Source organism: Haliotis asinina, chromosome 8 (genome assembly GCF_037392515.1).
Source record: "Haliotis asinina isolate JCU_RB_2024 chromosome 8, JCU_Hal_asi_v2, whole genome shotgun sequence".
In the NCBI taxonomy this organism is placed as follows: domain Eukaryota; kingdom Metazoa; phylum Mollusca; class Gastropoda; order Lepetellida; family Haliotidae; genus Haliotis; species Haliotis asinina.
Genome location: NC_090287.1, coordinates 6804920 through 6825137, shown reverse-complemented (window position 1 = coordinate 6825137; position 20218 = coordinate 6804920). Strand labels below are relative to the sequence as shown.

The 20218-nt window shown below is 37.8% G+C and overlaps 3 protein-coding genes across 3 annotated transcripts in view; 1 reads left to right on the top strand and 2 right to left on the bottom strand.

Annotated features, from left to right (window-relative positions):
* Window positions 1-3809: 3809 nt before the first annotated feature.
* Window positions 3810-12564, bottom strand: LOC137294364 (testis-specific serine/threonine-protein kinase 3-like). The gene is made up of 5 exons (XM_067825369.1): window positions 12560-12564; window positions 12167-12473; window positions 6745-6893; window positions 5666-5873; window positions 3810-4229 (listed from the first exon to the last, which is right to left on the bottom strand). Exons 1-5 carry the CDS (start codon window positions 12562-12564, stop codon window positions 3810-3812), a joined length of 1089 nt encoding a protein of 362 aa, XP_067681470.1.
* Window positions 12565-12663: 99 nt separating this feature from the next.
* On the top strand, window positions 12664-13779 carry LOC137294638 (testis-specific serine/threonine-protein kinase 6-like). The gene has a single exon (XM_067825699.1). It carries the CDS (start codon window positions 12664-12666, stop codon window positions 13777-13779), a length of 1116 nt encoding a protein of 371 aa, XP_067681800.1.
* A 2633-nt stretch (window positions 13780-16412) lies between these two features.
* LOC137295028 (WD repeat-containing protein 64-like) overlaps window positions 16413-20218 on the bottom strand; it is a 53916-nt gene continuing 50110 nt past the window's right edge. The window contains exon 32 of the mRNA XM_067826286.1: window positions 16413-19959. Coding sequence (XP_067682387.1) covers window positions 19840-19959 — 120 coding nt within the window. The 3' untranslated portion in view covers window positions 16413-19839. The remainder of the gene's footprint in view (window positions 19960-20218) is intronic.

The window sequence follows — 20218 nt, the reverse complement described above, 5'->3', positions numbered from 1 at the left end:
TCATTCATTCACTTACTCAGTTTTACTAAGAGCATGCCGATATTCATGAGTGTCAGGAAAGGAAAGTCACAGTTATTCAAGATGAATTTTAAAATGAACATTTGGTCAATGCCTGCAGACAAGTAGAGTGAATAAAGATGTTCAAATGTCGATTCCAAGCCGAAATTATATAATCGGCAGGGTTCGCATGATGGAAAATAATATAAGGCCTGCTGTTCATTAGAGCCCATGTTAACGTGTCATTAAACGCCAGAGTGCGCGTTAGTATGGTGCTATCACGTCCCAGCAGGAGACATGAAGGATGGACTTCACACATCGTACACACTGGGAATCGAACCTCGGTCGTTGACGTATTAAAGCTTAGGTCAATCTAACACCCGAGGCTTCATGTACACTCATACTTTCATAAACTGATACTGAGACATGCTATATGTATTATTTTAATCATATATTTTAAAAAATAATTATGCTGAATTTCATAATGTTCAGTCAAAACTATTTATTAAAATATGTTTACCTCAGTTTTCCCCTTTCCCTTTTCTATCATAAATAATGCAAAACTGTAACAGCAGCTTTAAATAAATTAAATAGGTATTAATTTAGAAAATAGATATTGACAAAGCGTAATTAATCTGGCGTTAAAGCGTTTTCAACACAAAGTAATCCAAACGATCACAGAAACCAAAACGCTGTTTTGCCAGAAACAAACTCTTTTTCACTATCTTGTAATCAGCTGAAATCAGGAGAACAAAACAATTTATAACATTCGGAATTCATGTTTAATACAAGATGCCCTTTGAATCGAATCTGTAGATAGAGCCTGAGAAACTCCTATAAATTAACGACACAGATGCTATGATTAAAGCCGAGGTCTCGGGCTGATTTCATCATTGGGGTCACTTTACACCCTGGACTGTGCTTGCTATCTCTCGGCCAGCACGGTGACACCCGAGCGACGCGGGGGGCGGCGGGAATGAGACCAAGTCGCGCGATGACGTGTTTTTTAAGATAATTGCAAAAATTGGATCAAAAAGCCGGCGATTCCACACAGCGATTCAAGCCTTCCATGGCATAAGAAAGATGAAATATTATCAGATAAATTGACAGTTTTCTATTCACCGGGGAATTGGGAGTACAATAGTACGGGTCAATATCTCAGATCATGCCGATGCGGGCCAATCAGAGTCTGTCAATTTCAGACTGACCTGTGACCCCTGTATTCCGGCTAAGCGAAAGTGACATAGCCTTGGGCAATTAGAGTTGTCTGTTTCATTACGATTTTTTGCAAGCAACGCCGGGAAGGCTAGGTTTGGTCTTTGATCCACCTTCAATTGCCTGTGATTCACTAAATGAGTTATCCCCACGAGGACGGTGATTAACACAGGAATTTTTAGACAAAAATTAACTGTTATGTTTGCTTCGGCAATCTGAATGGATTTGACGGCTAGCTATTGTTGGGATCACTTGAATTATTCTCCAGCCTTGGACGGTAATACGCAATAAGGGAATCATCATTAATTGTGTTTTAAGCGATCTCTCTAGGGACCGCTGTAATTTCAATGAAAGTTTTTTTCATTAATTGTGGCGAAATGTTCACTTAACCTCAGCCAGACTAACTTCGTTTTTTATTCGATTCTTTCATATTATGTCCTGGCTTAAACAGTGAGCATCGTGATACGAAAGTTAATGATACATATCATCGTAAAAGCACCCTTACAAATCGTGTTTCTATTAATGACCATTAATACTGAAGGTCCGGCCCCATGTTAATAGGATATTTTTCCATTGGCGTTAATGTGTATTCGTTCATAAAAAAATCAGTGGCAACGTTTGGTAAGGTCCTCATCAACCCGAGATTTGTAGCCAAATATGACACCGTAATACGACTGCAATAAAATGCCATTTCGAGGGGCATTAAACTGACGCTGAGGTTTATATTTCTTTATTAATAACGGTAAGGTGACGATTAACCCTTGAGACCAAAACAATTAACACACGCATCACTGTGTGGCGCTATTCACACAATTGCGCATGTGAATTCTATTGATGGCATAATTTGGCATTATTGAAAATACAGTTTGAGTAATTAATTGATTCAAAAACAATCGGAACAATTAAACGCTGTGCCATACCGTCAGGACTGAAATGTAAAGGTAGACTAATTGAAATCCATTTTTCTGACACAAAAGGCACATATACTTACATTGTAAACTATAAAGTTTATTAACAAAATTTCATTTGACAAAAGTATAATTTACGCAATCATTTATGATAACCTTTGAACGCCTGGGTAACACTGTATAGCTCACAATTTCACACATACGCATGCGTAACTTAATAACACATCTACCAAAAGTAACTACAGTGGATAACAATAACAATCAAGAAAGAATATCCATGTAACGGAAACAAATAGGACGCCGAACACAGACTGTATACTCTGGAAAGTAAAACCTCGTCAGTCCGAATGGCACCAGATCAAAAACAATCCCTGGATTAATAACTGTCTGTATGAAAGAGTCTCTGGTATGCCCCGTTGTATTTATACTGGTGTTCTAGGATATTAATTGGAAATTATGGTGCCATGGTTACCACGTATTTTACAGTACAAATCTACCATACTAAAACATATATATTTAAATCTTTCCAACAGAAGCAGCAGAAACTCACACTCGCACACACTTGCACACACTCTCGCACACTCTCGCACACCAGATCCAAAACCTATAACACGATTTGCAAAATGCCCACTTTCCGAGTAAGTGACCGCTCGTAATTTGTAGTATGACTGAATGAGTGAATAAGAGAGAAAAGAGAAGGGAGAAGAGAGGGAGTGGGGGTGGGGTGAGGAATGCCCCACAGGAGTTTATGTACAAAGACAATGCCCTCATCCAACTCGTGCTAAAACAAATATATACCCTCCCACCATCCCCATTCTCCCCGCCCCTACGATTTTTCAATCAGCACAAATGCTTTAATGTTTTATGAACAAACTTGATGACTGAAGTCATTACAACCTCCCCCACCACAGACACACATACACATGCAGACACACACCCCTCTCTCTCTCTCTCTCTCTCTCTCTCTCTCTCTCACACACACACACACACACACACACACTTACACACACAGCACATACAACCACACCCATAAACAACTGTCCCTGATGTGAGGGAAACAGGACGGCGTTTGAAGTGACAACTGCAGGTATCGGTGCTTGATGAAACAGGTACATCCTACATTGTATATATAAGAGCTCTGTGCTGAACCCCACAGTCAGCTGGTGCGAGGAAGCATTTCGCTAAACCAATTGCCAGCCTTCAATCTCTACCAATAACACACACTAGGATGAACTAAGAGTAATCAAACTACAATTGCATGTTTGAAAAAACCCCAAGAATATCAATCAAACATACAGCAGCTATAAAAGCAGCTATAAAAGTCAGCTGATATACCTAACTGAAAAGATGACACATCATACATGGAACCCTGCTGCTTCAATATCTATAAACAAACACTGGCTGTATAAAGAGGTCAGATATACTTTGCCAAAACTGAAATAACAATCGTATGATATATATTAATAGATTATATTGTCTTTGATTCCAAATGTTGAAGTTTTGTTGAGCAAGCAAACATAAATATAATCAGACCCAGACAGATACACCCATTAGCATAAAACTATAAACACAAAATTAGGAATTTAAATCTCAACAAATATTGCACTTTCTTGATGTAGCAAACAATAAAACCTCACAAACGCTGTCAGTGTTAGAGAAATGTTTGAGAAATCATTCACCCAACCGCATTCACGCCTTAGCCTCCGGCTGAAGAGGCATATCCGGCGTCTCACTCTTTCCGATTTTGTCCTTTGACTTCTTTTTGCCATCCCTTTCTTCCGGTCTAAGGTGAAGGTCGGTGAGAAGCGTTGGGCGCGGTTTATCTTCGCTCACCTTGTCCTTTTTCTTGTCCTCACTGGTGACTGGCTGTGGCGAGGATGCCTGGCTCAGTGGTGTCGTTGTGGCGTCATTGCTCCCTTTTATCCACGGATGCTCCGACATGGCGGCGATGGAAGCTCGTTTCTTGACGTTAACCTCGAGAATTCGATGCATCAAGTCCTTACATTCTGGAGAGATCTTCTTGGACTTGGAGAAACTGACCTTCTTTTCAGTTTGGTCTCTGATCATGCGCTTTAGGTTGGAGTCGTCGTACGGCATTGAGGCACACACCTGCAGGTTTCAAGTTCACAGTGACCAGCGACATAAAAACAAACATTAGTTCACAAACAGAAAACGTCTTTATCTAAAGATTGAAGGAACAGCGTAAGCAGTATTAATTCTAAAAAAATAACCACTGGTATAGACAGGTAATAATAGTACAACAAGTGTAATATTGACTATCGTTCAGTGAAAGTTGAACACTGGACATCCCACGTGTTAATTTTTCTATCGTACTGTGAAAGTTTGCCATCTAATTTGAATTATCATGTCCTTGCAATGCGAGCGGTAACTGTCCCTCATTGTGCGCTGGTCACACTGGTCATTGTATTGGGAGGGTAACACTGCTAATTGTACTGCAAAGTGTATCACTGGTTGTTGTACTGCAGGGGTTAACACTGGTTGTTGTACTTCGAGGGTTAACATAGGTTGTACTGCAAGGATTAACACTGGTTGTACTGCGAGGGGTGACACTGGTTATTGCACTGGGGCGTCACAGTGGCCACTGTACTGTGAGGGGTAACACATGCCATATACTGCAGGGCGTAGCACTAGTCATCGCCCAGCGAGTGTACTACTTGGCATTGTACTGTGGTGTAACATTAGTCATTGTACTGTGGGTTAACACTTGCCATTGTACTGTGGGATAACACTTGCCATTGTACTGTGGGATAACACTAGTCATTGCACTGTGGGATAACACTTGACACTGCATTGTTGGGTAACACTTGCCATTGCACTGTAGTGTAACACTTGCCATTGTACTGCGGGATAACACTAGTTACTGCACTCTGGGGCAACACTTGCCATTGTATTGTGGGGTAACAGCCATTATACTGTGGAATAACACTTGCCATTTCACTGTGGGATAACACTAGTCATTACACTGTGAGTTAACACTAGTCATTGTACTGTGGGGTTTACGCCAGTTGTCCTGCGAATGGAACGCTGGTCGTTGTCACTCTGTACAGACTACTAAACATTCTTGTACTAAGATGGCTAAGGCTGAATACAACATTAAATGTTTCTCGGGCATATGTTTTTCAGAAGTGACGAGGGCGGTAGGACTTTTTTTTAAAAGTCTTGATTAAAAATAGTGACGTGGGAGGAACACATTTTTTTTTCACAAATACAGCTTGGGAAGTTTAGCAAGTGTTAATGAGTCGCTGAGTCAGTCACTCATTCTTAAAGACTCTCATTCTTATACTGGACAAATGGATGATCGGGACACGGCCAAGTCAAATATGTTTTTTTCAAAAAGGCAATAGAATATTGTTACGCCCACAAAAAATGTGACGCGCCGATTCCAGAGAAACATATCACTTTTTTTAACATACGTACAAATCTTGTATAACTTTTAGCAACGCTTGTGTCTCTGAATTGTGCTTTGTTGAATGTACGAGTTCTAGCATCCTAAAGTATTTGCGTTTAATGGATTCTTCACCTACCATGATATACAGGATGATCCCCATTGCCCAGATGTCGTGGAGAGGCACAAAGTATGGGATACCTTGGAGAACTTCCGGAGCTGCGTACGCAGCACTTCCACAGAAGGTCTTACTGGTGACACCGTTGTCATAGAAGCGAGAGAAGCCGAAATCCGATACCTTGATTACGTTCTGGCTGTCTAGGAGGAGGTTCTCGCACTTGAGATCCCTGGAAAATAACCCGCATAGGTTTAATGTCGAAGACAATACTATTTCAATGACTGAATGAGTGTGTCTCTGGTTTAACGCCCTGAGCATGACCTCAGTCTTTTTCAACGATTTGTCAAGTTGGAAACCCGAAGTGTTGCATTGGGGATCGACCGCGTGGCAAGGGTGGACTCTTGTTCACAGGGATATCGGCATCAATATGCTATGATATTGATTTGCCAAAACATACTAAAAATGGATGAATGCATATGTTTAACATCGCATTAAAGCCAGTAGCGTTTTGATAACGATTGTGAGGGCTTTCTTTTTTTTAATGATCTATTTTGGGTTATTTTTTTTGTTTTTGTCAAATCCATATTTGAAACGTCTTCTTTGGTTGACTATTTACCTTCGCGAAACTTTACTGATGTAGGCAGCAGGTGAAAGGACAATCCAAAGGGAGGTGCTCTATACTAAGTACAGTCTATTCTATTCTATTCTATTCTATTTCAGTTATCTAAACCCACTATTATCGAACTCAGGACCAGCCAAGACGCAACTCTTAAAAAACTGAAACTGCCCACCCCCCATCCCCCCGACTTTGCCATGTCTGTACTACATTTCTACCTGAAGGTCAAAGCTGAAACCGTTGCGAATAATTATAAACGTCACATTACGAAAAGTAATGCAACGTTTCGAGAAAAAGGCGAAAGATCATAGCTCGCTATTGAACACATATAGCTATGATGTCATCAAATTATGACGTCATAACCTGTTTTCATGTAGACTGGTTACGTTCCGTCACACACATTTAGCTTGGACTGCCGGGTACGAGTAGCGATACGAACCAGAGGATTCGGGAACAAGCACAGTTTCCAAGATGAAATACTTACCTGTGAGCTATATGATTCTTGTGGAGATAATCTATCCCATCCATCAACTGCCTGAACATCTTGCGTGCTTGGTCTTCTGGTTGGGCTCCCCTCAATTTGATATATTCCAAGAGGTCACCATGACCTGCATGCTCCATCACTATATATAACTAGAATCGGAAAAAGAATATTCAGTGTAGACCTGTCTGACCATTACAGCAAACAGCAACAGTCTCAGTTTTATTAACATCAAATGCAAATGTTGTTGAAAAATGAACACAAAGCAACAAAATCTAATTATAAGTTAAGATTCATTTTGAACACAAAATGGAAGACAAACATATGTCGGTGTTATTTCATAAATTAAATCGGAATGCGTTGGTTTGGTGTTGTTTTCTTTCTTTTTTCTATTTTTTGTTTTTGTTTAAAACAATCATAACATTGCCTTTGTTTCTATAATGTATGTACAGTGGAAGCTGTCAAAACCGGCATCTTTCCAATCCGGCAAGTTGTCAACACTGGCATAAAATCTCAGTCCCATTCATGACTTGTACGGATTATCTCTTCAGTCCCAGTGAGTGCCGATTTAGACTGCTTCCACTATATTAACCAATTAGTAATAATAATGTGCATATTTATTATCATTACTATTAGTATAAGCCACATAAAGCATGATTTGTGACCTGTGCGCTTTACTCAGCGCCAAACACACGTTGCAACCAAAACGAACATATCGCCAAGGGAAAATGTCAGTTAGTTGGTTTGGGCCACTTTGGTTTGGGCCACTTTGGACAGTTTTCCAGTTACTTTACGTCGCTTTTAGCAATAGTCCAGCAATATCACGGCGGGGGACACCAGAACACTGGCTTCACACATCGTACCCATGTGGGGAATAGAACCCGGTTCTTCGGCTTGACGAGCGAACGTTTCAACCACAAGGCCACCCAATACCCATTATGGAACGTACCTGTAATCTATCAGATTAATGTGATAGATCAGCCAAGTTATTCAGGCCTCAGACGTTTGAAATCCACGAGCACTGGTATCGTGATGATACAAACAGTAGTTGGTCATATGTGAGTCATCGTTAGTAAAACGTCCATAGACGCGCATGTTAATTTAACAGTTACAAGAACAACAGTCAGCAAACTGAGTAGAAGTCACTTTATTTTGATATTTTCTTATCTCGGAAATCATCTCAGATACGTGTTGACAAGTTTCTTTCATCTTTCCGTTGATTAGTTATCGAATGACATCTGATTTCAATCACCATAAATACAATTTAATTTTAATCTATCCCATAGACAGCCATGTTAAACCTGATTATCATGTCTAATATATATGTATGTTGTTTAAATAGTTGCAGTTTGCTTAATACAATCATAGGAAAATGGAAATTATGTGTATCCAGCTGAGATAATTTCCCAGCTGGAAGATAAGAAATGAAGGCAATTCGACCAAAAGTAAATTTATGAAAATTATTCTAGCAAGAGTTAATTTACATCTTTGGGAATTTCATCAATGATGATTCACTTATGGCCAACTACTGTAGATCTGAAAACACAATCGTGTCGAATCGCTATTTTATGATGCTTTTAAATCATAATTATGATGTTTTAAATGATCTGATTATGGACACTAATTGAGAGAGTATTTCTTCTAAAACTCCGGGAATGTTAACGACGCTTGTGAAATATTTACGTCTCTGCTTAAGCATTACATGATTTGAGGTATCAGAAACCAGAACGTTACAATTAGACCTAAAGACAAACTTTGGTTCTACAGTGAACGTCGGAGAGAAATTAGACAAATAGACCGTTTAAGAAAGAGAGCATTTCGAATGCTGAATACTTCTGATGTATCTAAATTCAAAAAGCAGAGGAATTTAGTGAACGTTCTTAAAAAAGATAGCCATGAAAATGTTTATTTCACTTAAGGCAGATTTTTCATCTTCTCACTCTGATGAGTCAGCACATTATAGGTGGGTTTTTCATCATTTGTTGAAAGGTTCTGCTTCATAGGGACACCCCTCTCGTAACTGATGATTCCGGAATACCGTTAGCACTTACAGACTTTGACAAAGTCAAAAATTGTATAAATATTTTGCATCTGTTTCCTATATCAATGATGAGGACAAGACTAATTGAGTGAAAAGGCTGGCAAATGGTTAGTTACGTTTACCCAGAACAAGACGAAATTCATGTGTGTGGTTTTTTTTAAAAAATGGAAATTTTCCAAAACTTCCTGTCTTCATTTTCAACAATGAACAATTGGAATGTGTACATCGACATAACCACCTTGGTGTCATCTTTTCGGATCATACAATATGTGCGTGCTGCAACAGAAAATGCCTCAAAATTGTTTCCTCGTTAAGGACGCTAAAGCACGCATGATATATCCTTTTCTTGCATGAATGAAATTATATTCGGCCTATATTAGAATATGTGTCCGAGGTCTGCGATAATTGCCCTAAATATATTTGTGATAAAATGAAATGATACAACCCGAAGCAGCAAGAATTGTAACTGGATTGCCTAAATTTGCTTCAAGATATAGTTTATACAGTGAAACTGGTTGGTTACCATTGAAAGTTAGACGAACACAAAGGGAACTGCGTACATTCTACAAACTTCATTATCATCGTTTAAGTTGTCTGAAAAAAAGGACAAAGTTCCAAAATATTTTCTATTTGGTGAAAGAAAGCCGGTGAAAGAAAACCAAATATACGACACACAAAGTTAAGACATTCGTGTAGTTCATTAGATGAAGATCCATCCTTTTCGTGTTAATTTATCAAAGAGTAAAGCTTGCATTTGTGGTGCTCCAGTGGAAGATGCGCACCATTTCTCTTTAAAATGTCAAACATTTGTCAGCTGCCGTTTTGATCTGAAGCAAGATTTTCAACTGTCAGATGTTCACATAGACGTTGACACCATTCTTCACGGCAGCCCTGATCTGCCAAACACTTTTGATGAAAATATCTTTAGTCGCGTACATAAATACTTTGTACATTGTCGCGTCGATTAATGAAGGATATGTTTAAATATTATTATGTCCAGTCATTACGTCCATGCATTATTGTTCATAATAATAAGTTACAGAATTTGTACTGTTCAACATTGAATAAAATATGATCAAACAAACGATCGCTATTCGCGCCGAACGTCATGTTCCAAGGGACGCAACTCTGCCCTCCGATTTGCGGGGCCTAAGACGATTTGATCCCCTCGCACTGCGGGTACGAGCATAAACGCATGCAAATAGATAAATAAATAAATAAAACAAAAGCAAAAACAAAATAAATAAATAAAAAATAAACCCAAAACAAAACGAACTATAATTAAGAAAATGTTTTAAACGATATCTAAATAGATAATTGTCGTCGTTTCAGGAAGGAATGTGTGAATTGGTCCTTGGAGAGGGCCATACAGAATAATAACTCATACGTGTCATATGTGACTGAACTCACTCACTCACTGTGGTCTTAGCAAGTAGCACCACCATCCTTCAACTCCCATGGAATTTTGTCAGCCCGTGGTACGTCACTGACTTATAAACATGTTCATAGTAAAGTTTTATGGACGCGGAATTTATTTAGGGTAATTCCAACCTATTTTGTGAGCGTGTAAATTTGCATGTCCTCATCCATCTTATATCTTTTGTCCCGTCGTGAAAACACAAACATTAAGAAATATCAATATCCTCCCCATAAACGACTGAAAGAGATTCGGCCTCGGTTATGCAGAATAGCCCGGGGGCCGCGACGTAATCAAAGACCGTCCGCCCTATTCTTTACGTTCTGGTGCACACGGGCTAATTCCTTCTCGTCATTAGGGACAAGACAAAGCTCTGCAGGGCTGCTGTAGCATAGCTTCGTTTCTTCTCTCTGTGTTTCTCTCTTGATTGCTCTTTTATTCTTCGGGATTAAATGTCACATTTCTGTATTCCACCTAACGCAAAGACTGTTCCTTTTTAATCTTATATTTTCTTCAATTCTTTTTTGAAAAAAAATGTAAGAATTAGGACCATCTGGCTCTATAGCTAACCTCGTGGCTGGAAGTGTCATATAAACAAAGCTTGTTAAAAACAGTGTGTGAATTTATTTCACTTATGGTATCGATATGGGGAGTCGCTGTAAAATGAATTAATGTTTACTAGGCACACCAGCGATCCGTACTCATTTGGAATAAGAATCGGAACAACATTGCACATATATCGCACCAACTTACATACACTGCCATCTCCGATTTTTTTTCAATTTATTCAGCTATTAAAAATACATGTGGCTGAGATAATATCTTTGAACATCGCAGTTTAGTTATACACGAATACCATAATCTCATGCATATCTAAAGAGGTTTGAATAGCAAACAAATTTATGGGGCTGATAAAACGAAAAACAACGGGGTACAAAGAACAAACTCAAGCAACAAACATTCATTGCGGGATGATTCGACAAGGACATATTAACATTTGAGAGATAATACAAATGATTTGCAGTTTATGTGGCAAATACATTTATTGAGCGTAATTGAGTGAGGGAGGTGGTTTCACGCCGCTCTGAGCAATATTCAAGTAATTACAGTTGGAAAAACACCAGAAATGGGCTTGTCAGTTTGTATCCAGTGAGTGGAATCAAATACAAACAGCTTAAGCATTGAGCTAACCACCAGGGTACGAGGAAAAGGGAAAGGATTAACATAAGTATGACTGAATCGTTCTGGTGCTGAAAGATACATTTTTCAAGAGACATAACTCACCAATCAACTAAAATACGCAAAGTGTTTTTGATGACTTTAGACGAAGTCCTTTCACGAATTTCATTTCACAAGAGGAATCGTGTTGGTTTTTGTTGGTTTTTGAGCTACACAACTTTAATCTAAAATGTTCTAATCATAACAAACACAACCATTATGTATCGTCTCTAATGATTTGTGAACGACGGACAAAAGCTTTGGTTAATCTGCGTTTTTGAAGCATAGTACAAGGGGGAACATACATACATTGTCTGTCAAATATCGAAATATGTTAGGAAAGCCGTTTTATACAATTTATCTTGTCTCAGTAATGAATCTATTATGGTAAAAGGTAAAAGACATTTGCTTGCCTATCGAAACACCTCTTTAATAAGGTTTGGATCATTTGGGTTGTGTGACTTGAAACGATTAATCAATGATTCATAATTTTAAGGAGTCACGATAATAAACAGGACAGGAAATGTTATATAATATAATGCATTATAAATTGTGCGAACGAGGTTTCATAACAACAATCTATAGACTTGATAACGAACAGTTTTGTATAGTGCCAGTTTCTAGATCATCTCATTTTTAGAAACATTACTTGTCGTCACCGATATCGTGCATCGTGTATAGGTGAGTTTAGCACTGGTACATCGCAATATCGATTTAGACTTAGATATATTAAAATTTTGTCACTGTACCTTGTGGTGAATCTCCAGGATATCATACAGTGCGATAACATTTTGATGATCCACCACTTTCAACACTTGAAGTTCCCGCGGAAGAAACTTCTCACGAAAGTCCTTAGGGGCACGTTTGCGATTGATAATTTTGACAGCAACCCTCTTCTGAAGCTTCTCGGAATACGCGCTCTTCACCTTAGCATAAGAACCTTCTCCAAGAGTAGTTCCGAGACAATATCCCCTTTTCTTCAGCTCCGCTTCTTCCTCCGACACAACTAAATCTTTGACAATACGACTCATTTTGTCTGTTACATGTTTGACAAAGCTAACACACTCGACAGAGAGGAGGAACCATTCTTTCAGTATTGCGCGGCATAGAATGAGCGTCGTTCTGTTGCAACGTGACGTCACGACATTATGACGTCAAAGTTAGCAACACTTCCGCTCAAACAAGCTGCCGTTGGAGAGTGTAGAAGAAGCTCTTGAAAGTGTAAATGTGGCAGGAGTGAATTCAAATGTTGCCCAGTAAATGTCCACGATTAGATATGAGTGATGAAACGAAATACATGTCTAATCTTCACTCAGAGCTTCAGGTTATGAAAGCAGAAGTGGAACCAGTGGAGTGCAAACGGTCACAGATATCGAAAACAGAGTCGGTAACATACAGACCGACATACCGAGCAATTCTTGCAAGGAAAGGATATTTGGTTAGACGGACTTTGGGCAGTGGAAGCTATTCAAAGGTAAAATTAGCCTACTGCTTTTCAAAAGAGCGTGAAAAAGTTGCAGTGAAAATAGTTGATCGTCTAAAAGCTCCAAAAGATTTCCAGTCGAAGTTCCTACCGCGAGAACTAGATATATGGCCACAAATGCGTCACACGAACATTGTGACTATGATGGATATGTTCGATGATGGGAGGCGCATATATATGATTCTGGAATATTCTGAGAATGGTGACGTCCTGCGTTATATTCAGAAATCTGGTGCTTTGAGTGAACCTCTCGCTAAATGTTGGATTTGCCAGGTTTGCGAAGCAGTCCGTTATCTTCATGATCAAAACATCACACACAGGGACCTGAAACTAGAAAATCTACTCCTGGACAAAAACTACTTCATCAAACTCTGTGATTTCGGCTTTGTGAAAGGGGATTGTACGAAGGATCTAAGTAGGACGTATTGTGGCTCAAAATCGTACGCCGCTCCAGAAATCCTCAAAGGGGAACCCTACGAACCTAAGAAGTCCGACATTTGGGCAATAGGAGTCATTTTATACATTTTCATCACTGGCAAAATGCCGTTTGATGAAAGCAAAGGAAACTCCGGGGTTCTGGACGAACAGAGAAGATTGGATTTTCCCTGGCAAAAGTACAAGAAGGTTACAGAAGCATCCAAGGCACTAGTCCTATGGATTTTCCAATACGAATACAGGTGTCGGCCTGATATTGTAGCTGTCCTGAGTTGCAAGTGGCTACAGAATGCCTTGAAGGTGGAGAGCCTTGAAAACATGGCATTGGAAGGCGAGAAAGCCTACAAAAGGCGGCAGCTAGAGAAGGAAGAGAAGAAACGGAAAGCAGCCGAGGAAACGGCTAAGAAATCTGATGGGAAAGGATCCCCAACAGAAAAGAACTGACCCTTCTGTGCAATATGTTCACTGTTATTTATGTTCACAGGTTACGTGATGGAATGTTCATCCCTATCTGTTGCTGTTTGCGTGATGACTCTTTTGTTGAGTTGGGTATTTGGGGGAAGATTTCACTTTGAACGATTTCAATAGTATCTCACAGTCACAAGAAAGGGCAAATTTAACCAAAGCCCGAAAAGGTACTTCCCCAGCTCCTTATTTCTAACTTTTTTGTTTGATTATTGAATCGTGATGTTTAATTCGGTGTCCTCTGATATACGGTTGTCAGGAAACCTGTGCAACCTTCCTCCGCTAAAGTACGTTACAGTCAACGACTTAATTTCTTCATACGTTAGGTTTGTGAAACATGGTCCGGGGATAGTTTATGGTTTGTTCCTAAATTTCTGAAAAGCATACCTGTATTATTGGAGACTCTGGTAATTGATGATGTGATAATTAGATTTGTAGTTGTACATCTAAATTTTTAGAATCTTTTATCCGGGAGGAGATACATTCTTAATGCAGTTTGTAGCCATTTACGGGACATATATGTTTATTTTTTATTACGGATGATGTATGTGTAATTATATATTTTATAGTGCTCATATATTTTGATGATAGGCTGTGATATTTACTGCTGTAAGGCTCAAGTCTAGGGTAGGGTCGCGAAGTCTTTATAGGAATCCATATCAGGGAGAACACGCGGAAGTTATTTAGATTGATACCCTTTTCTTTATTTGCCTTTACATATTCATTTTGTATATAGGATGGCTTTCGTATTGTGAATTGTTTGTTTAATAAACGATTGGATACGAAACACTTGAATGTTAACTTTTGAAGAATTTGAATTTGATCACCTATAAAGCCTATGATGAAAACAAGTTATTTGGGTGAACCAAACTCGTCGTGCCCACAGGAGCTTAGACACAGTCGATAAAGTATCAAGGCTGGTGTCACTAGGCATTGTTTTGTCAGTTTATGTTTTGGGAAACAAAGTTTCACAAATTACGTCACAAGTAGCATTTTTGAAAGCGTGTTACATCCACCTTTTGTGGTTGGGAAACAACCACGAATAGGTACTCGCCCGGTGCGCGCGCACGCGCACAAACATCTTTGAAAGCGGCGTAAAACAATACACTTCATCACCCAACTTTCGTCATCATTAGAAAGGTCCACATAAGAAAAGGGAAATGGAAATGGTCCAGGGGAAAGAACTTAACTGCAACATCATTATCAACACATTTGCCACATGTGTTCTATTTGGAATCATACTTTCTAAGTAAAGTGCAGATTCTAATAGTGTGTTGGTTTGAATTTCATTCGTGATTCGATCCCACACCTTTCGAGTCGTTCACCTAATCCCCAGGGCACAAAGTCAGCCGCCTAACACACTCAGCCATCGCGACGTCCGCAAAAAATGGAAGCAGGGCAACTGGCAGTCCCGACAGCGGTCTAAGTGTACCCCTCGGACACGGCTCCCACCACCCGAAAGCTCAGTCTAAGCAGGGAGCCTATATAGACTAGAGTTGTAGAGTATCCCTGGTCTAAGTAAACTTAGTCTCAGTGCTTTTTCGTTACACTGCACAACTCAGAGACTAAGTTACAGACTCAGACTGCCCAAAAGTTATGATGATACAATGCAATTTAGAAAGTGGTCAAATGTAACATATGATGTATTTGGAATCACACTTTTGCCCATGCAGGCAATGTCAGTTTTACACTTATAACCTCCCCAACTATTGGTTGATTGTCAGCCATATTTGGTTACAGAAATATATGGCGCTGAAACCGGGAAACACCTGTCACATTTCTTTGGGAGTGTTCGTTAATTGTGAAAAGAGCAGGTAGGCTTGGATGTGAGGAATTCCCGTTAAGGTCCCTCCAGTTTGTCCACATTTTCTTGCATTTACAAACGGGATAAAACAGGCTTTTTATTGGAAAGGTTTGTTCTTCATATAATACTGGCTAGCGACCAGTTATCGCCGCCAACCAATTATCGCCAACACCTTGCGCAGACAGCTTTACTTGTACTTCCATAGTATTTCACACATCGACACATAAAAAAAACCCCGAAGGTTACAAGAGTTAGAATTACTGTGAGTATTTTACGTTGTAGACGTTGCAAATATGAATCCCTCGGAACACGAGACCTAAACACGTCGGGCTATGTCACTTGACCATTAGTGTGTTGACATGAAACACTCATCCTGGCTGTGTTGTGAATCCATGACTTGACAATTCAGTCCACAAAAAGTGCAGATTTTAATGTGTCTGAACGTACCCATAACGCCAACAGTCAATCACTTAACTTTGAACTGGCATCTCCGTTTTATGGCCTCGACAGATACCATGCAGACGATACTGACAAAGTATAACTGTCAATTTTCACCTTTATCTTTACGTTTACCCTGAGAAAACAAACATTGCCAAAATTGCAAACAACTACTCAAAATGTCAAGTTTGATAATATCTGGAATAAAACAAACACCCAAATCAATTCGTAATAATATACATTTATTATACAAGTACTTCATTATGAAATATTTTGTTACATATTAGTTCTCTCATTACAAATAATCAGATTATGCATCTTCAAAAATGTACATAGGAAATATCCATAAGAATAATTGTTTGCATTTTTTGTTAATGATTTTATTGCAAAAAAGCATATTACCCTCAAATATAACACACATCATAAATTAACTAATAATTTATATACTGACATAGTGACATTTGATTGGTCTTGCTTGAAAAACTAGCAATTTGTTCATCTCATGATATCTGAATGAATATTACTAGACAACATACTTGTCAGACTTAACAATGTACTGGAAAGCCTGTTACCATTCAAAAGGTTATGTCACCTGTACAGAGGCAGGCATGTGCATGGTATGTACAGAAAGTCACACATAAATATTGTATTGCATCCATATCACAGATCTGTCAGAGACAAGATATGACAAAGGCCCTCTGTGTTTACTAAATTGTCTCTTAAGGTTACAAAAATGCCTTGAAATACTTGAAACAAAGTTCACATACATGGGTGATACCTCTTTTTCACATTTTTTTTGTCTGATGTAATTAAGAACAAAGAGTGAGTGAGCAGATTTTTCCAACTCAAAGACAAAAAGCATGAGCCAAGATTGGTCAGTTACCTGATGTCTACATAATGCCCCAATCAACATCATAGAATATAAGCATGGCACCAAGTCTGCTCTTGTACTGTTACAAAAATTCTTTACACTGTGTTAAATCATTCAAATGAATATATCTCATATCTTACAGAATTAAGTTTACTTAATTTCCTAAATCATAAACTTTAATGGCAGCATGTACCCTGTATAAAATTATACTAAAAGTCTTTTGTCACACCTTGTCCCTTGTTTTATAAAACCTTTCCATAAACATTTTATTAATTACATACAAATAAATAATGCTGTACGGTAAGTAGGTGAAATTTCAACTCAACGTCAAATGTGCAAATGTGTGAGGTTTTTAACATTCCCAAAGTTAACCCAACTGAGTGAAAATTAATCAGACTGTTTCAACAACATTACAATAAATTCAGCCTGAAACAATGTAATAAATAATTATTTTACAACAATATGAAAAACAAAGTGTTATGGAAACAATAACTCAATATTCTGCACACAATGCATGACAGAAATTGAGTTTTGAGCTATCACCTCTCTCTGGGGCTATTGCTTAATGACAAAAAAATACAACAAAAACCTCTCTTGTGAAAAATAGAAAAACACTTGCTGACAGGCCCCAAAGCCCTTAAAATTTAATAAAACTACCAGTAAATACAGAAAGGATATTTGTCTTTCTTGTCAATAACATCTTTATTGCATTTCTGAACTTGCACAGTTGACATTTTCTCTTAATGTCAACTATACTGGTTACTCACAGGGAAATGCACATTTTTTACCTCAGAAAATTAATTTTTTATTATGTAGATTTTCATTAGATTACACTGAAAACTCAAGTGTTATTTTATCACTTAATACATAACAAATGGGTATATGCACTGTTATTATAAAAAATGGCTAGTTAAAGGTGGCATGAGACAGCTTTCATCAACACTGGGTTATTATGTTTCTTCATGTGAAAATATTTCAATATTAAATAGATTAATAACAGTCGTAGTTTTTACCAAAATAATGTTGTAAATAAATAATTAATTTATTGAGGCCTGTTAAACACTGTATGGAGGTCTTAAAGCAGTAATGTATCCAGTATTGTGTTAAAGGAATTATATATCCAGTATTGTGTCAAAAGCAGTCATGTATCCAGCATTGTGTAAAAGCAGTAATGTATCCAGCAATGTGTCAAAAGCAGTAATGTATCCAGTATTGTGTTAAAGCAGTAATGTATCCAGTATTGTGTTAAAGCAGTAATGTATCCAGTATTGTTTTAAAGCAGTAATGTATCCACTATTCTGTTAAAGCAGTAATGTATCCAGCATTGTATTAAAGCAGCGGTATATCTATTACTGTGATAAAGTAACACATTATCAACAATTTCCTGTACAGTAACCACTTGAAACAAATTGTGTAAAAGTGAAAGATCTGTTGTAAATTAAAATTGTAGTTTCATCACACAATCAATTTTTATTAATCCTATATATTGCACAGCAGTTCATATTAAAGACACAAGGCATTCAATATGCACTTGTCATCTATGATTTACAAGAAAATGTTATTAAAAACCTATTCTTATTTCTTCTGAACTTTTCAAAACTAAATAAGAATGAACATTTTTTCCATCATATTTTCTCCATTATATTACAAATATTAAGAAACAGACTGGACGTATGATTTCATCCCACACCTGAATATGTGAGATGTTGGAATCTTATGCAAAAAGTCTGAGTCTAACCAATTTATTTAACAGTCATTCAAAATGACAAAGCATATGTCATAGATAGACAGGTCATGAAATACAACAAATTATATATAGCTGAAATTTTATCCCTAAAATCTCCTGTCACTGAGCTGTGACTCAGAATGATTTGGCCATGCAGGCCCCTACAGAAGGTTCATTTAACAAGGGGAATATAAGGTCACTGACATGTCTAGTCAAAGAATTCAGATCTTCTTAAAAAACTCAAAGAAACCATGTTTCTACTTTTCTTACCGAATTTGTTGTTTTGCTGGTTTAAGTTATATACCATGTGAATGTTTCAGCATAATCTAGCCAATGTAGATATGTCAATTTCCAAAGCTCAGGGATCTTGATTTAATGAGTATAACAATTCTTGATTACTGAAATCTATGTTTTGAAGTGTCCATATTAAACCTTTTAATGGTTTAGAGCAGAATATAAGTGAATGCAAGCGTGAATGAGTGTCCATGTCAGTGTTAAATACCAAAAAATATCTATAATATCATTCCTTTAATATAGACCTCAGTATCAGAATTAAACATGCATAACAGAAACTTTTTTAACTCATGTTTAATCTTGCTTGCATCTTCTAAAGTTGCCTGTCTTTTCTCATCAAATGTGGACCAAGCACTATTCAGTGTGTCCCATCTTAGTATGTAAAAAGGGCTCAGAAATATAATAATAAATTACATGAGTATAACTAGGAGTTATTAAAAACAAGATAACTTTTCAAACATGGAGTTTGCAAAACTCAAATGTACAGATGTTATTTATTCTGCTTTTGATTCTAGTTGTGGTCTGAGGGATGCAGGAGTCCTGCTCTGACTAAAAGTCTAACATTTTATGCCCTGGGTACATAACTCATTTCAATCCTGATGCAATACTTGTTTTATACTGGTAATTAAAAGGCAATATAATTTCATTTTTTTCTAAAACCTTCAAATTCCTGTGGTCCAACTGACAAATTAAGTTGGAAATTTGAAATGATCTTTTCCCTAAAACATCAAACAGTATTGCTTTTCACACCAGTCTGTCATGATAATTTCCGTATCATCCATGCAAGTTGACTGTTGTTGTACTTGAAGCTGATTCAGAGGTACTGCTACAGAATGGCAACATCGTTACAGACGATGTCAATGATGTAAATGTAAATGATGCCATCAAATGGTTGTCCGATCCATGTCATCTCCTCCTGGGTGAGGGAGATATAGAATTACTGAACCCTGATTGGTTTGGCAATGGACCATTTCCAGGAGGCCTACCATTCAGTCCTCGTCTATTGTGAAGTTTCAGGGGGGACACCTGAAATAAACAAATCCACAGCTGTTATCAATAACAAGGAGAGACCTTTTTAAAAACATCCTCATTAGTATATTTGCAAATAAACCATATAAATAATTTCAGGATTTTTGTGATTTGATAATTTTTTTCACCTCAACACGTTGTCGATCTTAAATCCAACAATGAAATACCATCCAATACTACTTTTCTTCAACATAATACAAACATAACACAAAATATTACTTGTTATTTCAAAACACTGTAAATAAAACAAGAGAAA